Source organism: Triplophysa rosa, linkage group LG6 (assembly GCF_024868665.1).
Source record: "Triplophysa rosa linkage group LG6, Trosa_1v2, whole genome shotgun sequence".
Lineage (NCBI taxonomy): Eukaryota > Metazoa > Chordata > Actinopteri > Cypriniformes > Nemacheilidae > Triplophysa > Triplophysa rosa.
The window spans coordinates 16193467-16215230 of record NC_079895.1 but is presented as its reverse complement, the minus strand read 5'-3'; the positions used below and the strand labels follow the sequence as shown (position 1 = coordinate 16215230).

At 39.6% G+C, this 21764-nt stretch overlaps 1 protein-coding gene across 1 annotated transcript in view; it reads left to right on the top strand.

Moving 5' to 3' along the window:
- The window catches only part of xpo4 (exportin 4), a 51673-nt gene that overhangs the window by 9294 nt on the left and 20615 nt on the right, over nucleotides 1–21764 (top strand). The window contains exons 5-13 of the mRNA XM_057336291.1: nucleotides 541–657; nucleotides 753–906; nucleotides 8139–8251; nucleotides 16248–16405; nucleotides 18409–18583; nucleotides 18787–18963; nucleotides 19248–19390; nucleotides 19468–19613; nucleotides 19883–20060. Of these exons, the coding sequence (XP_057192274.1) occupies nucleotides 541–657; nucleotides 753–906; nucleotides 8139–8251; nucleotides 16248–16405; nucleotides 18409–18583; nucleotides 18787–18963; nucleotides 19248–19390; nucleotides 19468–19613; nucleotides 19883–20060 (1361 nt within the window). The remainder of the gene's footprint in view (nucleotides 1–540; nucleotides 658–752; nucleotides 907–8138; nucleotides 8252–16247; nucleotides 16406–18408; nucleotides 18584–18786; nucleotides 18964–19247; nucleotides 19391–19467; nucleotides 19614–19882; nucleotides 20061–21764) is intronic.

The window sequence follows — 21764 nt, the reverse complement described above, 5'->3', positions numbered from 1 at the left end:
AGATGCGCTTGATTTATAACTGCGCAACTCGCAAGTAACGTCACAGACCAACTAATCGATAATGATTCGTTGACAACGAATTTCATTATCGATTATTATCGATTTTATCGATTAGTTGTTGCAGCCCTAACGTTATCTCCTTCATCTTAGTTCTGTGTCGGCCACCGTGGTGCTTTAAAAGGGAGGGGTGGAGGGTGGTATTGCAATTTGCATCCTCACCACTAAATTTGGCTAAATTCTATACACTGGACCTTTAAACCTTTCATTTAAATCATAAAATTGCCATTTCAGGTTTTTCTCAACTTTATATCTAATGATTAACTATGATTAAACTTTTTACAACAAAAAGTTGCATTTGGACAACTTTTGGTGTTATTTGAAACACTGGATTAAATTAAACCATGTTAATTTTATGTGTAAAATGACCTAATTTAAGCAACTCATTTTAACTTCATTAACTTCATCATTTTAACTAAGTCACTAGGTAACTTAATGGATAATAATATTTACATCTGTACGTTTATGTATCTGTCCCGCTAGCAAACACTGGCCTGCTCCATCCTGACAGCTCTGTTGAGTGAGTTCTCCAGCTCCAATAAGACCAGCAACATTGGTCTCAGCATGGAGTTTCACGGAAGCTGCAAGCGCATCTTTCAGGTCTGTCCTCTCATACTTGTCGTTCTCAATGTGTCCTTTAGCATCAGACGGTTTGGAGGATTTTGTGTTGCGAAAGGACTGTGTGTGTGTTGCAGGAGGAGGATCTCAGACAGATCTTCATGCTCACCGTGGAGGTCCTGCAGGAGTTCAGTCGAAGGGAAAACCTCAACGCTCAGATGTCCTCAGTGTTCCAGCGTTACCTTGCACTGGCCAATCAAGTGCTCAGCTGGAACTTTCTCCCGCCCAATCATATCCTTTCATGAAGAGATTGTGCTTTATATTGATGCTTTAATGTTTACGTCCGTAATTTTATTTTTTTTAATCTAAAAAACATGCACATCATTATATGTGACGATACTGTATGTGCCACAGTTTCCTTCATTTAAATACATTTATACTGTATTGTACTTTTGCCTTTGCACGTATAATCTCCTACTATTAGCGTGCTCTAGTGTTGGTCCTAAATCATGAACTGTGGCGCTGTGATTGATGGCGCGCACACGTCTGTGTGTGTTTTAGCTCTCTGAGGTGTTAATCCCTCTCGGGCTGACTTTGTGTCTCTGTCTCTTTAAAGAGATCGCTGCTGGCGTCTGTGCCAACCGGGGTCACATATCACTTACAAAGGAGGCCTCGGCCAAGCCTTTATTGTGCTCAATAAGTGTGCCTTTAAACACACAGCTCATTGAGTGCTGCTCTGGAATGTCGGCACCATTTGTGCATTGATGTGTTTGCAAAGCCTGAAGTCATATAAATTGCCCATTGGGTCCAGGAGACGATGATTGTTCTTAGATTCAAAGAGCTTGTTTGTTAAAGAGATCGTTCACCCAAAAATGAAAATTCTGTCATGAATTACCCTCCAGAAGTTCCAAATCTGTATACATTTCTTTGTTCAGTTGAATGTTAGCAACTGACAGTTTGGGACATCATTTACTACCATAGTTGAACAAATTTGAATGCTAGTTAAAGGTGACCCAGAACTGTTTGCTTTCCTAAATTCCTCAAAATATCTTTTGTGTTCAACAGAACAAAAAAATACAGTCATTTTCCCTACTAGTCTAGGTAGTCAATGGTGCACCAGAACTATCAGTTGCTAACATTCTTCCAAATATCTTTCTTTGTGTTCAACCAAACAAATACATTTATACAGATTTGGAACAACTTGAGGGTGAGTAATTCATGACAGAATTTTCATTTTTGGGTGAACTATCCCTTTAAGGAGAGGACAATGTTTGTGTACGGAACTTGGAATGCATAGTTTTTGAATGAATTCAATGTTTTTGTAATATTTTGTCTGCTAAGCTGCCTGCATCTGGTCAGATCGAAGTTGAAAGGTCATGTAGAAGTATTGTTAATTGATAATTCATGTTAGCTGATGCATTTTCAAATGTTAAAAAAATACAACGTTATTGTATAATGTTACTGATTTACTTTTATTTCATTGGCAGATGCTTTAATCTAGATTGATTTAGAGCATTGCATTTTATCAGTTTATCAAAATGATGCTTATTTCCTGTTAATCGAACCCATGAACTTGGTTTTGCTAGCACCATGCTCTACCTGTTGACTTCAAGTTTCAAGTTTACTTTTATTTCTAAAGCACATTTAAAAACAGCAATCAGGCTGACCAAAGTGCTGAACAGTATGGACAATGATATAAAAAGAAATATATAAAACCCTAGAGCAGTGACATACAACAGCAACAACTCATGACAATAAAACAAAACAGACAAAGCATACAAGAGCAAAAGTTCATCCTTAATCAAATGCCAAGTCAAAATAGTACGCCTTTAAAGATGATTTAAAAGCGTGGACAGACTGAGCTGCTCTGATATACGCAGGGAGGCCATTCCAGAGCCCGGGGCCAGCAATGGCAAATGCTCTATCCCCCCTATGCTTAAGCCGTGCTCGAGGGGTGGATAGAAGACCCTGTGCCCCAGACCTCAGGGATCGTGTTGGAGTATAGGGATGGAGAAGCTCGGACAAATAACTCTGTGCCAGATTATGTAGTGATTTAAAAACATAAAGTAAAATTTTTAATTCAATCCTAAAATGGATAGGCAGCCAATGTAATGATTTTAAGATTGGAGTCACATGGTCTGACTTTCGTTTCCCTGTAATGAATTTTGCAGCAGCATTTTGCACTAATTGAAGGCGATGGATAGAAGATTTGGACGCCCCAAAGTATAGGGAGTTACAATAATATAATCGGGATGTAATCAGTGCATGAACGGGAGTCTCAAGAGATTTAGTAGAGAGAATAGGTTTGATCTTAGAAAGAAGACGCAATTGAAAAAAGCACGATTATGAACACCTAAGTTCTTGATGCAGGATAGAGAAAATTGAGCTAAATATTCCAGATCAATATAGTTGCCTCCACGATTTCCAGGTGGACCAAAGACTATAACCTCAGTCTTAGATTCATTCAGAAATAAAAAAAATTGGGAAAACCAAGTTTTTACCTCATCTAAACAGTCAAAAAGAGAGTTCCGTTTATCAGGATCTTTGCGTTTTATGGGTAGATAAATTTGCATAACATCCACATAGCAATGAAATGATATGCCATGTTTTCTGAAAATGGAACCCAGGGGGAGTAAATAAAGGGTAAAAAGAATGGGAGCAAGAATCGAACCCTGGGGCACTCCACACGAGAATTAGACAGAAGGGGAAGAAAAATTTCCCAACTTTACTGAACAACTTCTATTAGATAAATAAGATTTAAACCAACTGAGGACGGTGCCATGAATGACAACACAGTGTTCTAAACGATATAAGAGAATCTTATGGTCATCTGTGTCAAATGCCGATGTTAAGTCTAACAGTACGAAGATCACAGAATCACCAGAGTCAGTCGAGAGTAGTATGTCATTAAAAACTCATAGCAGAGCAGACTCAGTCCTGTGCAGGGGCTTGAAACCAGACTGAAACATTTCAAAAATCTGATTTGAATTAAGAAACAACTGAAGTTGCATAAGAACAATTTTCTCTAAAACTCTGGAGATGAATGGCAGCATTGAGATAGGTCTAAAATTATTAAAATCACTTGTATCGAGTGAGGGGTTTTTAAGGAGAGGTGTCACAGTAGCTTCTTTAAGAATGTCAGGGATGGTTCCCTTACTTAAACTTTTATTCACAAAGGACACCACACAAGGGCCCCACTGAGTCAAAAGTTTGTTTTAAGAAATGGGGGGGGGTGGAGAACGTCAAGTGGAGAGTAACACGGTTTCAAGTGTTCTATAATGTCCCTTATTGACTGAAAATAAACAGTGTCGAAGACAGTCCAAGGTACCAAAAAACAACATATTTCAGATGGTGCGTTCAAACACACTGTTTGCAGCTGCGATCTCAGGGTAACAATCTTATCGCTGAAGAACTTTGAAAAATCTTCACATAATGATTCTGAAGGATTCAAAATCACATTAACAGGAGGATCTAAGACAGAGTTAATAACAGAAAATAAGACTTTAGAGCTATGGTGGTGCTTTGCTATAACGTTAGAAAAATATTTACACGTAGCAGCACCCACAAAAGCAGTGAAATCATTTATGAAGTCTTTGACCAGGTGAGGGGGCCCACTCACCTGTTGACTGTAGGAAAGCTTGCTTAAATTTGTCTTTGGCATTAGATATGATGACAGTAATTTAAAAGCCTGTCTGAAACCAGTTTACTTAAGAGGTGGCTTCAAAAGGCGCTTCTTTGACTGACAGAGCAGCACAGCAGCTGCCTACGATTTCGGATGCAGTCTTTGTGCCGGTTCCAAACAGCCGCTTAGACTGTGCTTTTGCTCAAAGTGCCGCCGTCTCTCAGTAGCCAATGCCATGGTATGCGTGTCATCTGCCGGCGGCACACTCCCACTCATCATGTGCACATGTCATAACGTCTGCAGGACAGCGTGTCTGTCCATGGCTCTGGTGACCTCAGGGCGGGTCACGGTCAGGTGCTCGAAAAGCAGCGGGGATGACTGTGTGCCACCCTTTATCTTCAACACACACGTACAGGAGGAGAGATTTTTAAGGCTGCTATCCTTGGCTGCCGACAGGGAGGGGGACATTCCTGGGGCTGTGAGGGAATCTTAAGAGGCTGGATGTGACACTTAAGCTTCTAATAGTCTTGGAACTCTGCTCTTCTGTCTGGCACCGAGCGGCTCTCAGCACTCATAATCATTATGTTCACTGGATGCTGCTAAACATAAACATACAATATCGTCTTCAGCTTCCACTGAACAATACCCTATTCGAACCAGATGATGTGTGGAAACTGACACAAGGGAAACTAACACTACGGTTAATTGGGTAGGAAATGTAAGTCAATTGCATTTATATAATGCAATTTAAAGGGATAGTCCACCCAAAAATTTCATACCAAACCTTTATGACATTCTTCTGCAGAACACAAAAAACGATATTTTGAAGTATGTTGGTTAACCAAACAACATTGGCCTCCATTGACTTACATTGTATGGACATCAAACCATTGAGACATTTCTCAAAATATCGTCTTTTGTTATCCACAGAAGAAAGACATACATGTTTTGAATGACATGAGGGTGAATAAATACGTTTTTATTTGAATTTATGTTTTATCACATGAATTTATGTTACCCTTATCACTTATGCTCAACTATGGTTCCATTTAAGGTCTGATGTTGTAATTCAGCTCTTCTTTTTCTGTGCCTAGTGTCTGAAACGCCTATAGAATCAGGTATGTTGAAGTTGTCATGTGTTTTGTGTCTTCAGCAGCTGGTTTGGGGGCTGGTGGAAACGAGTCATGTGCGTTTGTGAGTAAGCCCGTATAGGGTTTCAGTCGGTCATATCTTTAGTCACCCTCCCTCTTCCTCATACACTCGCACACTTTTCCAACAATGACTCCAAGTGACATTAAATGACCAGCTGGACCTTCAGCACGCATTGGTGTTCATCTGCAGTGCAGCATTTTCGCATTCAGTGTGGACAGACAAGCTGCTTGTCGCTGAAATGCTGTCGCTTTGCTCTGGTAGGACACACAGTGTAAAGCTGGGGGCCAAACTGCTTTCCCTTGAGGCTCTTTCTCTTCTCGGCTCGGGTCACTCAGAGTTCTGCTGGCCATTTGCTATTTTTAAGAGGTTGTAAAGTCAGGGCTGTGTAGGATGGAGTCACACTCTCTTCTACACATACACAAATCCTTTGTGTCCAGTGTCTGTTGTTATTTCATAAGTTAGTTGCCAAAATGTAAGATTAGTGACTTGTAAATGGAGGTGTCAAAATATGCAAAGCTACGTATTTGTCTGGATAACCTGTCAGTCTTAAAGGGGTACAATTCTGTCACCTCTTGTTGTTTGAAACCTGTATGAGACTCTTCTGTGAAACACAACAGAAGATATTTTGAGAAATGTCTCAGTGGTTTTGTGTCCATACAATGGAAATCAATAGCAGCCAATGTTGATTGTTTCTTTAAAATATTTTCTTTGGTTTTCTGCAGTTTAGAAAGACATGAGGGTCAGTAAATAATGAAAGAATTTTTATTTTTGGGTGAACTACCCCCCTTAAAGGTACAGTGCGGGATGTTTTGTATGATCTATTAACAGAAATGCAATATAACATACAAAACTGTGTCTTTAGATGTGTATAAAAACCTTACGTAATGAAAAGTTATGTTTTTATTACCTTAGAATAAACCAGTTGTATCTACATAGGGAGCGGGCCTATCTACATGGAATTTGTTATGTTGCGCAGCCATGTTTTGTACAGTAAGCTCTAAAGGACAAACAGCTCTACAGAGCGCGTTTCGTATATGTTGGTCTTCGTGTGTGTTTTTAGACGCAGCTTGCGTCATCACTGAGTTAAAGACGCACAAAGTAGTAAGTCGTAGTACGGAGAGGAGGAGGAGTCGTCGTCATCTAGCTGAAGCAATTGATTGTTCTGTCTTAGAAGTTTTGATAAAATGGAGGACCATGCGTATTGTGCACAAGAGCCAACAGAGCGTGAATCTCCGTCGTCAAAGAAGCGCAAACGCGATTGCTGCCAGATGAATTAGAGACAAACGGCGGCATAAATCCAGGATAAACATCGGTGTATCTATTACCAGATGGAAGGCACGGTTGAAAGACAAATGTTTTCAAGGCGACGCCGAAGTTGCCTGTTTTCTGCTAGACTGGTAAGATAATTCAACATTTTCAATGTTTCCACTTTTTCAATGTTTACCAAACAACTGTTTTGTTGAAACGGTAACGTTAGCATTTTATACAAATGGCCATATAACCTCCGAATAATAATGTTTTTCCGTCCCTGCGGTACGTACTCCGGTTGTTCCTGACTTTACAAAGGGGGAGACAAACATCTACTAACTTACACCTAACTGCCTATGTCGCTGTCAGATCAAACGCTTTGAACAGCGTTGCTATTTACGATTAGCTAACTTTAGTTACTTCACTACTCTCAGCGTGTACTAGATAGCACGCAAGAAATATATCTAATTATAGAATTGTAACAGTAACTTTCGAAATAGGATACATGTTAAATGATTAATTACGTTAATATATTGCCTTACCTTTGCAAAGAAACATCGTTGCTTGTATCACTGCTATCCGCTGTCTCAGTAGACGACATCTTTTTTTACTGTTGCGGCCACCGTCGTAATTCGAAAGGGAGGGGTGGGCAAATGACTCAGAGATTCGTTGCAAAACTATAATACAACGCTAGTGGCAGCTGATTTTCAAGAACTGTGCCTTTAAGGAAGCCCTTCGTAATGAGGCTTGTTTAGGTTCACCAGACTGTGATCAGATTTTTTGTAGTGTGGTTGTTGGACTGAGAAACAAAATAAATGTAGAAAGAATTAGAGTTCCTGGGATGCTTTCTCAAAATATACCAATTTTATCCTGATATGTGATAATACATTTCTTGTAGCATTTCTTAGATGCAAAGTGTGATGGCAGTGTTGTCGGCGCACTAATGCAAATGCTGAAAGTATCCATTAACATAAACACTTATAACTGTATAAGAAAAAATCTAGATCAACTAATCAACTTGGTGTCCACTGTGACCCATCTGTAGTACTTTGGACGTGGGCAGATACTGTACATTTGGTGTGTGTGTATGAGATAGAGGGAGCTTGCATTTGTCAGCTGGGAGTGACTGTGGGTTCAGCCCAGAGGAATGCGTGGCCTTTGCCGGTAACTGGCTTTGATCAGACATTCCTGTGGGAGTCTCTCGCTCGCTCTCTCTCTCTGGATTTCGTTTTTCCTCTCTCCGTCTCTTTTCCCAGTGGTCCACATGGACGGGGGAGATTTTGAGGTAAACATTTAGTGGGAGGGTACAGCACGATTGAGCACTAGAAAACGCACAGAAAGAGAAGCGCTGGAGAAAGCACAGTGCTGCTGTGCACTGGGAGTTCACTGCAGCAATTTTCCACACTGTTCTTGGTGCAAACCAGGAGGAACTGCCAGAGATAGACTAACAGAGAGAAGTGACAGGTTCTCTTACTGCTGTTGCCCTTAACTGAGGTTTCACTGGGAAGGCACTACATTGCCATGTTTGAAGCGACTCAGAATGTCATGCTCAAGCCAACCGAGTCCTGGAGGGAAACCCTGCTAGACCACAGAGTCATGGACCTTTTCTTCACTGTGAGTACCATCTTGGAAAATGCCTTATTTTTCCTTTTCTTCCACCAATAATACATTTGAACTCGCATGTCTTTTTATCCATCTCTTTTTCTGCTTTTAAAATGGCTGTGGTTTGTTGGTGTGTCATTGCACATTCAGTACCTGAGTCTTGGCATCCTTTTTTAACTCTTGTTTGCCCGTCTTCTCTCAAATAATTGTTTCTTTAAATGTTTTTTTTTTCTGATAACACAACATGAAATCAATGTTTATAAAGAACAGATAAAAAAATGTAACATTTCAAATACTGAGTATATTTCTCAGTTCTTTCCAAGTGTCCGAGGTCTAAAATGTCTGAATAACATTGATGATTGGATGTAAAGAGTGAAATGATTATTTATGTTTTTCTATTCAGTTAAAGGGATATTTCACCCAAAAATGAAAATTATGTCATCGTTTACTCACTCTCTTTTCATTTCAAACCTGTTTGAAGACTTTTTTCTTCCACAGAGAAGTTGGTAACCGAACAGCACCGGCACACATTCACTTCTACTTTATGGAGACAAAACCAATGCAAGTGAATGGGTGCCGGTTAACAACATTCTTCAAAATATCTTCTTTGTGTTCTGCGGAAGAAAAAAGTCATACAGATTTGGAATGAAAAGAGGATGAGTAAAGGTGACAGAATTTATATTTTTGGGTGAACTATCACTTTAAGACATTTAACACACAACCTTAAAGTGAAAGTTATCCACCCAAGGCTGAAAGATGTTTTCTTGTCAATATTGTTGTATTATTACAGGGGATGTAACAATATTATCAATTTCATGGTATCGCAATAGCAAAATTGTCTCAATATTATCGTGATCACATGACTGTGAAATGATAGGTCTTCCTGGCCTTTAACAGAGAATGTTAAACAATATAATATTAATGCGTTTTAAGTCACTTGACCTATCTCATATACCTCAAAGCAACAGTTATGATAAGAGCAGTGGTGTAGTGGTGCCTTGAGAAGTGGTTATACTGTTAATTTATGCCCCCTTTTTTAAAGCGGCCCAGCAAAGGATGAACGTCTCGGTGTTATAATGTAGCCCGTTTCCACCCGTTTTATGCGCATCTTGAAGTTTCGTATCAGAAATTAGTGATGGCCACAGAAGAGGTGCAGATTCTGCCATCAATCCTGGCCTACAGGCTAAATGAAGAGACAACCAGGGCAGTATGCTGGATTGTAGAAATACCGATGTCCAAAAAAATGTTGATTTCGTTAATCTATATATGTGCATTTTAAGACTTTATAAACAATAGCTAACGTACAACCAGAGGTGGGTAGAGTAGCCAAAATCTTTACTCAAGTAAAAGTACAAGTAACTAGAGAAATTGTTACTCAAGTAAAAGTAAAAGTCACTATTTTAAAATGTACTTGAGTAAAAGTAAAAAAGTATGCAATGAAAAAACTACTAGAGTAGCTAGTTACTTAGTTACTTTGTATCTGATTATATAGGCCTACTACATAAAATTAATATTAACACCAATATTTTAATATGACATTTTAATTAATATTTGTATTATCATAAGCAGATATCTTTGCAATATACTAGAGAGACTAAAGAATAGACAAACACAGAAGAGACAAGCATTTCTGTAAATTTCATCTAGTCCTGATGTCAATGTAGTTTACACAACTTATTTAGAATAAAAGACAATGTCAAACTAAAGCATTAACTAAACTCAGAGCATTTCCTAAGATGATCTAGAACATTTGCAGTGCTCTCTTAAATGAAATACACATTTTTGAACAAAGCTCATGTTTTCTCGTGCTGTGTCACGTGTGTGTTGTGAAACGCTCTTACTTGTAAACAAACAGTAAACAGTGAACCACACGCCCATCAACAAGTTTTCTTCCTTCTGTTCTTCAAATGTATATTTCTGCAAGCCCACGTCTCTGTGTCTAACAGGTTGCGCGCATGTTGCTGTGTCTGACGAACAGGTTGCGCGGGTGCGAGCAAATGGCGGGCATTTATCATCGCTGGCAAACAATATGACACATTTGCAGTTTTGATTGTATAGATATAGATTAATATCCTCTTCATCCAACGCTCTTTGTGTTCTGCGTGTTTTCAAGTTTCGCGCTACGAGGAGTGAGTAATCCTGCTTCAGATGATTCAGATCGTGCTGCGAACTGAACAAATCATTTGAACTGATTCATTAGACTATTCAAATGGTTTTGCCCATTGTTCAATTAATGCTTTCAAAAGAATTGACTCAAACGAATCGATCACTCGGGAATGCCCGTAAAAAGAGACGCGTTTAAAAAAGCATATTTTAAAATGAAGGAACGAAGGAACGTCACGCAATGTAAGTTATGTAACGAAGTAAAAGTACAGATTTTCTATTAGAAATTTACTCAAGTAAGAGTAAAAGTACACACTTTTAATTTTACTTAAAAAGTACATATTTTCCAAAATGTTACTCAAGTAAATGTAACGAAGTAAATGTAGCGCGTTACTACCCACCTCTGCGTACAACCATGTCTGTCTCTTCATGATTATCAGCATCAGTAAAAAAGTAAACTCATGGCCTATATTTTTATACAAATATTATACAATCTATGTTTCATGAAAGAGCATTTGGGTTTGAAATGACATTAAGGTAAACGAGTGATAACAGAATGTCCAGTTTTGAGTGAACTGTCCCTTCACTTTTTGAGTAATAACATAGACTTCAAATGACAAAAGTTGCAGATACTTGGAAAAATTACAGAGTGGGTATACACAATGCCGACTGATAAAGAAGTGGGTATAACCTCGACTACACCACTGGATAAGAGGATAAAGAAATGAGGACAGGATATGACATGGGTAATTTGTACATCATTGCAATCTTTTTTCCAAGTCTTCATTTGTTTTTTTAAATACTGCAGTAAATATTGTACTGCAGGCATTATACCGAGGCATTATCGTATCGATATCGTTACATCCCTAATTCTTACCTATTATTATGTACATGTTATCCAAAGGCCTGAATGAAATATTGAATATTAAAGCAGCCCAATGTTGGTTTTATTAGGCCCAGGATACCACGCAATGTACAGGCGGTTTGCATGCGTACGCCAGGGTTTAACAAATAAACAACTTGTTGTGATGATTTGTCCAGTTCGGCCCTCAGCCTAAAATAAGCTGTTTAATTTAATGGGTCATTGTGTCTGGAAGAACCACATGCAGTAACGTCTGCAAGCACGGCACAGGCTCGGTTCTGAAGTGTGGAACAATTCCGTCAACTAACCATGAGTAACGCAGATGCCAAATAACGTTCAGCTCTTTCTCCATTACCATTACACGCATTCTGAGCCGTCTTCTGCCAAATAATGCTTTACTTTCCAGCAGTCTTGGGTGGTAACTAAAGCCAGATTAGATGTTAGTTTCCTTCACTCTTCTCATCAGTAATGGAGACTATAAGATGCCAGTATGCTGCTCCATCATTCACACCTATTCAGAAAAACGGCTGTGATCTTTAAACTGGCGACAAACGGCTGTCCCCTCTTTAACAAGGGTCGGTCTGTTGACCTGGAGGTCAAGGGCTGTTAAATTTCAAGATGGTTTGAGCTTATTTGTTGTTACCATACTGCCAGACAGACAGATTTTCTAAGACCATTGTTACAGTCAAACCAACATTTTTTCACCTTCAACATTTCTCACATTATCACCGTTTTGTTCACTATAGTTTAGAAAATGGAAATAAAATATGACAAGAACTCAGAGTTAAACTGTGTCAACAAATTCATCTTGATAACTTTGATCGAAAGATATGTATTGGGTTAGGTTAAATGTCTGTTAGCTGTCAGCTGTTAAATTTAAGTACGCAATTAGATAATAGCAATTTAGGGTAACCCATGACCAAGCAATGTTTAATTTTGTTCAGTCTATGGTGTAAAAAGTTTGCATTAGAAATTAAAGAAAAAAACACAAGCAAAACATGGTCATGTCAAAGTGTCTGATTAGTTTGGTCCCAAAGTTTTATAAATTTTACTGGTAGTCCACTGTATGAATCATTTTTGGGTATATGTAGTCACATTTTACTTTATTTTGCTATCCTCGCTTACATAAATGAGCTACAGTGTCCTGCACTAGTAAAAAAAAGTATATCTGTGTCTAAACTATTTTTGGTTTGACTGTATATGCAGTCAGAAGTTTGGATATACCTACTTATTTTTGATTTTTTTATTCTAAATTGTGAAAAACAAATAATGTTAATGTAGAATTATGGAATAGTAGGTTTGCCTTTTGTAGAAAATACATTATGAATTATGGCTGCTTGATTATGACATCATGATCACGATTATATTGGCTAATGTTGACATCATAATTATTTAACTTGATTAGTAATTAATTTGGTATATAACTTGTGTTTTTACCATTAGATTCAAGTGAATATAAAAAAACTGTAAAGTATGAATGCATGCATTTAAATATAAAAATAATCAATAAAAATTATTTACATGAAATCAATTTGAATTAGAACAAATATGTTGTGCATTGGCACAACCTACTGAAAATTCCTAAAATAAATTTAACAATTTGGTAAACTAGTAAATTTAGGTTTCCTCAATTAGTTTGTTTTTATAATTGGCAAAAGCCAAACTTTTGATTGAAAATCAACTACCATTAATTGCTTAGCCTTATTAGAAATTGTATGTTGTGTTCGCCAATAAGCTTTTGAATTATTTTGAAGGTCTTAAGAAACAAAACCAGTTGTATAAACCTTTAGTCTTATATTTTATGTTGCATTTAGTGGTAGATGTAGTGGGTGGGTGGCAGGGTCAATGTTTTTGTTAAAGGCTTGAAGAGCAGTCAGCTGTCACACCTTCTGTATGTCTTTACAAGCCTCATAGTAGCTATGTGTGGAGTGGTTGATGTTTTTCTAGACCCGCCTCAGGGGGAAATGTGTCAGTTATTGAACGGGTAGGTGAACGTGTGTGTCGGCCTGTCAGTAGTGTCCGTGTGTGCGCGTTTTGGTCCAGCAGCTGTTGGTCCTCACTTCTCAGCTGTGCCCTGAACAGGCGAGGGGACGTCCAGACACGCGCTGTCAGGGTCAGAGGTGATTAGAGATGAGCTGTAGGATTAGACTCCATCCCCTGGATTCAGAGCCCCTGTTAACAGCCTCCAGTTCATCTCCAGGTGGTCCAAAAAGAGAGCTGCTCTGAAGGGAAAGCTAGCGTTGTTTCGCAGAAGTTTGGCATGCAGCAGAAAGAAAATGACGTGTAACCTGAAATAAATCTCTTCTATTCTCTTCACACCTAATAAAGCCGTGGCAATGCTAACATTTTCCTAACAACCAAACCAAGTGCAGGGTGTTTTTGTTTGTGGTTTTAGTGAAAGCTTGTTCTTACACCCTTCGTCTTCAGATGCTAATTTAAAAAAAAGAATTCAAGACTTTTTCCTAGATATAAATAGGTACATCTAGCCAAAATTTTCAACATAAAAATCAAAAGAATAAACCGCTTCATGAAGAAAATGTCTGCGAGTTGTGTTAAGAGTTTCTGTTATTCTCAGAAATGATCCTTAATTATTAAAAATGAAAGGGACAGTTCACCCCAAAATAAAAATGTTGTCTTCATTTACTCGCCCTCATCTGAACACAGAGAAGGATATTTGGACGAATGCTTGTAACCAAACAGTTCTTGGCCACCATTGACTACCATAGTAGGAAAAATGACAATGGTAGTTAAAAGTGCCCCAGAACTGTTTGCTTTCCTACATTCTTCAAAACATCTTTTGTGTTTAACAGAACAAAGACATTTATTAAGCAATTTTTCCTACTACGGTATTCAATGGTGGCCAAGAACTGTTTGGTTACAAGCATTCTTCCAAATATCTTTCTCTGTGTTCATCAGAACAAAGAAGTTTATTCAGATTTGTAACAACTTGAGGGTGAGTAAATGAAGACAGAATTTTCATTTTTGGGGGAACTGTTCCTTTAATATAATGATTTTGTCAACATAAGTTAAAGGTAGTACAACAAGTAAAAGTAATTTTCCTTAAAGAATGCACTAGTAATTTATTTTGCACTAACATATGACCTTAACTGTTTTTGTTTTCGAAGCACGGATCTGATTCCTGGCTTTGAGCGAACGCATAGTTTGTTTACGGTTTAAACACAATCAGGGATTGTTATGCGCTTCGGGTATAACGCTGTCGTGAAGTGATTGATTGTCCACCTCAGTTTTTGTAACTGCATCCGAACGAATGCGACCTGAGAAATGAGCGGTGAGAATAGAACACAGGAGAGACTCTAATCCTCCCGCGGACAGACACAAGGCTTTGTCTTCTCTCTATTAATAGGCCGGTGTGTCGTTTTCTATCTCGCGCTCATTTCTGAGAGCTACCTTGTCTTGTTTTGATTTAGGCGGCCCCCCTCTCGCTCCCCCCGTTGGACTCTAACTATAGTCAGACTCGAGGCGATTGGCATAGTTCGCATGGCGTGGATGTTCTTCAACACAGCTGTTTGTACAGAGCATGTTGCTCGCCGAGCTTTGGCCTTGTGCGCTATTCTTTTCTTCTCTCCAACTCTTTTCCTATCCAATTCTCTCTCTCATCGACCCCTTACACCCCACCTCTCTCTCTCCCTCCCTCACTTCTTCAAGAGAGGATGATTTCACACTCTGGAGATTGTGCACTTCTCTAGCGGTCACGGTGCGTTAGCGTTCATATTTCAGCCAGTGGCTGATGTTCATCTATGTGGCTGTGAGAGATGGAATGTGGTGCGGAAATGTCGCTTTAGATTCTTCCACAGTCTTCCTCGGGTCCGTCCGACTCGCTCTGTTACCGTGTAGCGTGTCTGCCAGAACGTGTGGCGAACAGACGGCAAAGAGCGAGCTTGAGAGAAAAGGGATGTAGGAAAGAAACAAAAGCAAAGGAGCCAGTGCCATTCTGTTCTGCTGTGGCGCACCACATGTGTTGCTGGTAGACCAAAGCCCGTCAGCTCAGAAATGTTTCGCCGCTGCATCGTTTCGGCCATGTATCGTTCGCTTCGTGGCGAGGCAAACTCCGATACCGATTACCTCGGACTGGATTGGTGATTGAGAAGCCCTGTGATTTGATTGGCTTGGGCTGTGACGGCCTTGATCCCAAGGTGTTTTTGGAGGGTTGTAGTTTTGCCGTTGACGAAGGTGAGGGGTATTCCAACATATTTCTTTACCTCGGTTCATTATTCCTCCGAGATGAAGGGTGCGCAGACTCGCGTGAGATGAGAAATGGAAGACAGATCCGTGTATCTGCATGTAAGAGAGAGCGGAGGCGAGAGAGAGAGAAAGTATGTTTTTGTATGTCAATGAAAAATGGCTTTTTTCTATGATTCAAGGAGACTGTATGAGACTCTCCCCAGCCTGTGTGTTTTGTCAGCTGCCCACGGGCCAGTCTGCAGTTCCTCATGGACTCTTTGAGGGGGCCTGTCTGGTTTTAACACTACAAAGCAATGCATACACGGGATACACCTCTCTTTCTCTCTCAGGCTTCGTTTCAATTGAACGCAGTCGCTTTAACCTTCATTGTTTTTTACTTTTTGCCGTTTGATGTCATGCCGCCCGGATCTGTCGGTGAGCTGCGATCAGCATTTTGAAGGGAATCGTTTCTTTGATGGGTTCTTCATTGGTCTTTGTCAGTATGTTGGGTGGCAATGTAACGTATAGAGACATATTATTATGAATAGTTTAGTTATGATAGATGTTTGTAATAGCAAATGAAGAAAAACTGCTTTATTTTAGCCATTTCTCTTTTTTGTATTAGTTATTTCAAGTTGGGTTATAAAGTGGTTTGCCTGCCTACATTTATTTTATAGTTAGTTTATATAAGGCGGTTTAAATGAAGAGGTTATTAACATTGTTTTTGTATCCGTTGATCTGGGTTGGTCATGCTACTTGCAGTGCGTTTGGAAAAGATTAAGTTGTGTTATGGATTGGTTTACTTTAGCGTAATGAGTCAGAAAATAGAACCGTGATTCACAGTCTCTCTCTTTCTTTCAGGTGCACAGGAAGATCAGAGAAGATTCGGACATGGCACAGGACTCTCTTCAGTGCCTGGCCCAGCTGGCCTCCATGCACGGTCCCATCTTTCCTGATGAGAATGCTCAGGTGACCTACCTGGCCCACCTGGTGGAAGGACTGCTCAGTATGATCAATGGGTGCGTGTGAAACTTTCTTTTATGTGCTTTAAAGGGACAGTTCAACCAAAAATGTCATCAATTACTCGCCCTCAAATTGTTCCAAATCTGTATGAATTTCTTAAAAATATTTGGAAGAATGCTTATAAACAGTTCTTGGCCACCATTGACTACCATTGTAGGAAAAATGACAATGGTAGTCAAAAGTGTCACAGAACGGTTTGCTTTCCTACATTCTTCAAAACATTTTCTTTTGTCTTCAACAGAACAAAGAAATCTACAAAGCAATTTTTCCTACTATGGTAGTCAATGGTGGCCAAGAACTGTTTGATATTCTTCCAAATATCTTTCTCTATGTTCATCAGGACAAAGAAATGTATACAGATTTGGAACAACTTGAGGGTAAATGAAGACAGAATTTTCATTTTTGGGTGAACTGTCCCTTTGATGGATAATATTGGGCTGCTAATTCAGTCTTAGCCATTTAGTGAAATGCATATGGGTCTGATTTGCTTCCGTCATTATGAATTTTATATGGTGAATAACTGCATAGAAGTCATGTCTGCTTGTGAACGTTGGTTACTTAATGTATGTTTAAACAATAGAATACATTGCATATATGTTAGGGTGAAATCAGGTCATTTGGACACTTTTTGACATTGAGATGACTGAATTCAACCCATGCGTCTATATTTCACGTAACATTAAATGGAATGTATACTTTGCACACAAAATATGTTACTTTATACTAGGGCTGTTAAACAATGAATCACATCCAGAATAAAAGCTTGTGTTAACATAATACATGTCTGTATTGTGCATATTAATTTTGTTTTTATAAATACGCACACATACACATACATATTTAGGAAATATTTGCATGTATATATTTATATATCATTTTAATGATATATATATATATATATACATTTATCTTCTATTTTTCTTAAATATATACATGTATGTTTATGTTTTTATAAATACAGAATGAATATGCACAGTACAGACATATATTATGTAAACACAAACTTTTATTCTGGATGATTAATTGTTTAACAGCCCTACTTTATACAGTGTAACAAATTAATACATTCTTCATTTTCTTTAAGGAAAATATAATTTCTTATTTTTTATTTTGAAACGACCCAGGCATGTAATTGACAGGGAGGCTACAGCATGGTCAGAAATTAACCAGGAGTTGGGCCAAGAATGCTACACAAAGTTAGAAAATTGCCCCAGATGTTAAATAAGTGGGGATAAAAATGCCTCTGAATGGTATGGCAATAGTCATGAAACGAATGTATTTACTTTGTAATTACACTGGAATCTCTGTCTGTGTTATAAAGATTCAAGGCTGTTCCTGCGGCTTTAAATAACACACGCACAGTGTCATCCGCTGCTGTTTGGAATCTGAGAAGTAGGCGTAGTGAGTTGGGGTCTTTTTCCCCACTCCTCCCTCCCCTCTGTTTCTGCCATTCTGTAATCACCTATTCCTGGAGCATTTTTCCAGTTGCATCATCGGAAAACCATGCGGCAGGTCCGCCAATCTGCCCTGATTGAACTCTTCTGCTTACAATTTAAATCCATCTGATACGGGTTAGAGTCGCAGTTGGGAGCGTAAGGAAAGGCAGACCTCAAATGCAGACCTCAAATGCACTTCACCACACAAACGGGGGGAAAATCTGTGTTTCCAGAACCAAGGAATTCAGGTGGTGTGTTGGCAAGGGCAGCTGTAGGTTCAGACTACCTGTTCTTGTCGATACATTTTTTCCAGATGCAGATGAAACTCTAAATGTGGATGGTCTGTAGATAAACATTCAAGATGGTCTATACTGGACAGACGCTTATTTTGGGCCATTGCAGGTTTATATTTGAGTGTGTCTGGTAGTCTGAGATAAGATATTGGTAGAGGTTTATTGTGGGATTAACCTTTCAGAAATTGACTTGCCATTGTACCTTATTCCAGTGTTGGGATTGCATGTGCTGTCCCACCTGTTTCTTACAATTTTCATCTTTACTCTCAGGATTGAGATTGAAGACTCCGAGGCCGTGGGCATCTCCAGCATCATCAGTAACTTAATCAGCACGTTTCCTCGAAGTGTTCTAACAGCACTACCAAACGAGCTCTTTGCCTCTTTTATTAACTGCCTCACACTTCTCACGTGTTCCTTTGGTCGCAGCGCCGCCCTGGAGGAAGTCGTGAGTATTACATTTGTACTTTTGCATTTTAGTTTGTTTTTCATTTTTTTGAGAAGAATGGCTCCAAAAAAGTACTTTAATGCTTGAACATGTACTTTATGACTCAAACAATAATTTAATTTAACTAGTTCAGGGTCAATTTTGTCATATAGTGATGTGCCGTATGACCAAATAAATATTCACATCCGTTTTTGTGTCTCCAGCTTGATAAGGATGACATGGTGTATATGGAGGCGTATGACAAGCTGCTGGAGTCCTGGCTCACGCTGGTGCAGGAGGACGAGCACTTTCCGCGCGGCTGTTTCGTCCAGCCAGCTGTGCAGGTCTTCAACTCTTACATCCAGTGTCACCTGGCAGCACCGGAAGGCACCAGAAACCTTGTGAGAGCGACTGCGGTCATCCGCCTTCCCACATCCAAACTCTATTTTCTCATGCTGTAAACATCTTGCTTAGCATGCTGAATCAATTTATTAACATTGTCAAAGAGTTTTCTTTCAACGTCTCTCAAATGTAGCTTTCCAAAGACTATTCTTGCAATTACAATGGAAAAGCATGAAGCCCAAGAAATGTCTTAAACAGTTGTCCCTCAAAGAATCCACTGGCAGTGTAACAAATATCTGTTCCAGCACATGGGTTTGGTCATACGCTTGATTTGCCTTTTTAGACTGCGAATGGTGTCGCTTCTCATGAGGAGGAGGAAATAAACGAGTTACAGGAAGACGACAGAGAGCTGTTCTCAGATCAGCTGGCCAGCATTGGCATGTTGGGGCGCATCGCTGCAGATCACTGTATACCTCTGCTCACAGGGTACAAACACTCATCTACTCAACTTCAGAGAAAACACTAAATTTACATTTTTTGAGCATTTTTATATTTGTCTTTAGTTTGTTGGAGGACCGAGTCACACGGCTTCACGGGCAACTCCAGAGACATCAACAGCACCTCATGGCCTCTGCAGATCCAGGCACAGTGGACAGGAAATTTCTAGATGACCTTTATGAAGACATTCATTGGCTCATATTAGTGTCAGGTCTGTGTCATTTTAAGAGATCTAATAGCATTTTAGGCCATTGGAATAAAAGTAGAACTGAATAACTGAACTTGTGGGAAGTTTCACACTTAGTCAGTTTGCTTTATTAGTTGTTGGATGATGGAGATTTTTCCAGCATTTAAACTCTTAAAAAAGCTGTGGACTTTGCATTTCTATGTCTTTTTCTCACACAGAAGTTGCTATAAAAACATTTAGGAACATTTTAGGTAATGTACTGGTGTTTAAAGTTTTTTTTTTTTTTTTTACAGGCTACCTCTTGGCTGATGACCCTCAGGGTGAGACACCATTGATACCTTCAGAAGTGATGGAGCACTCCATCAAACACTCCACTGAGGTGGATATCAACACTACACTGCAGCTTCTCGGCTCTCCCGGAGAGAAGGCCACCTCAATCCCAGGATGCAACAGGACAGACTCGGTTATCAGGTAAAGTTTACAGTAGATACAACAGTGAGACTCGTTGTGTCCCAAATGACTATACATTATGCACTTAAACTATGCACTCAACCATCTAGTGTATGAATTTAAGAAGAGTAGTGTTGTCCCAAATGGAATACTAAACAGTTTTATACTAACCGGAAGTGTGTGCAGTTTCCCAGACGAGGGCAAATGACGTCAATCTCACAACTCAATGCAGGTCAATAAAAATCAATTTGTACATCGTAGATTTGATGTAATTTTAAACTGTTTTGCTCAGCATGACTTCAGTCAGCATTATATTGAAGCATAATCACTGCAAAAGAGTTCCACACTTCACTAAAGTGCACTTCTTTTTAGAGAAATTTATGTTAATGCACTACTCACACTATTCACACTACAAAATGGCTAAAATGACTAGTGCATAAGTGCGCGATTTGGGATGCACCTACTGTATTTATTTACTTTGTGAGGAAGGTCAAGTGGGAATAGCAAAATTATTTAATCACAATTGGGATTCATGTGAAAAATCTAGCCACAGGAGGTCACAAGCCAGTGTACTTTTTGTGCCGGTCCCAAGCCCGGATAAATAGAGAGGGTTGTGTCAGGAAGGGCATCAGACATAAAATTTTTGCCAAATTCAATATGCGAATCACTAACATGACTTCCATACCGGATCTGTCGGGGGCCCGGGTTAACAATGACCGACATCGGTGCCGTTGACCTACAGGGCACAGGTGGAAATTGGGATACTGTTGGTCGAAGAAGGAGAGGAGGAAGGTGTGTTAGAGGAGGAAGGCGTGTCCGTAGGCAGAGAGAGAAGAGGGAAGGCAGGAGTTTCGGAATGAAAGTAGAGACTTTGAATGTTGGTACGTTGACAGGTAAAGGCAGAGAGCTGGTAGATATGATGCAGAGGAGGAAAGTCGACATTCTGTGTGTCCAGGAGACCAGGTGGAAAGGGAGCCAGGCTAGAAGCATTGGAGCAGGGTTTAAACTGTTTTATCATGGTGCGGACAGGAAGAGAAATGGAGTAGGAGTGATCCTGAAGGAGGAGTTTGTGAAGAATGTTCTGGAGGTAAAGAGAGTGTCAGATAGGTTGATGAGTCTGAAGCTGGAAATTGAAGGTGTGATGTTGAATGTTGTCAGTGCTTATGCTCCACAAGTAGGTTGTGAGCAAGAGGAGAAAGACAGATTCTGGAGCGAGTTTGAGGAAGTGATGCAGAGTGTTCCCAGAGGTGAGAGAGTGGTGATAGGGGCAGACTTTAATGGACATGTTGGTGAAGGGAATAGTGGGGATGAGGAAGTGATGGGCAGGTTTGGTCTTCAGGAAAGGAACCCAGAAGGACAGAGGTTGGTAGACTTTGCTAAAAGTATGGAGATGGCTGTGGTGAACACGTACTTTCAGAAGAGGCAGGAACACAGGGTGACATACAGTATAAGAGTGGTGGCAGGAGCACACAGGTGGACTATATTTTATGTAGACGATGTAATCTGATGGAGATTAGCGATTGCAAAGTAGTGGTAGGAGAGAGTGTAGCTAGACAGCATAGGATGGTGGTGTGTAAAATGACTCTGGTGGTGAGGAAGATGAAGAGAGCAAAGGCAGAGCAGAAGACAAAGTGGTGGAAGTTGGAAAAGGAAGAGTGCTATGTTGTTTTCAGGGAGGAGTTGAGACAGGCTTTAGGTGGTCAGGAGGTGCTTCCAGATGACTGG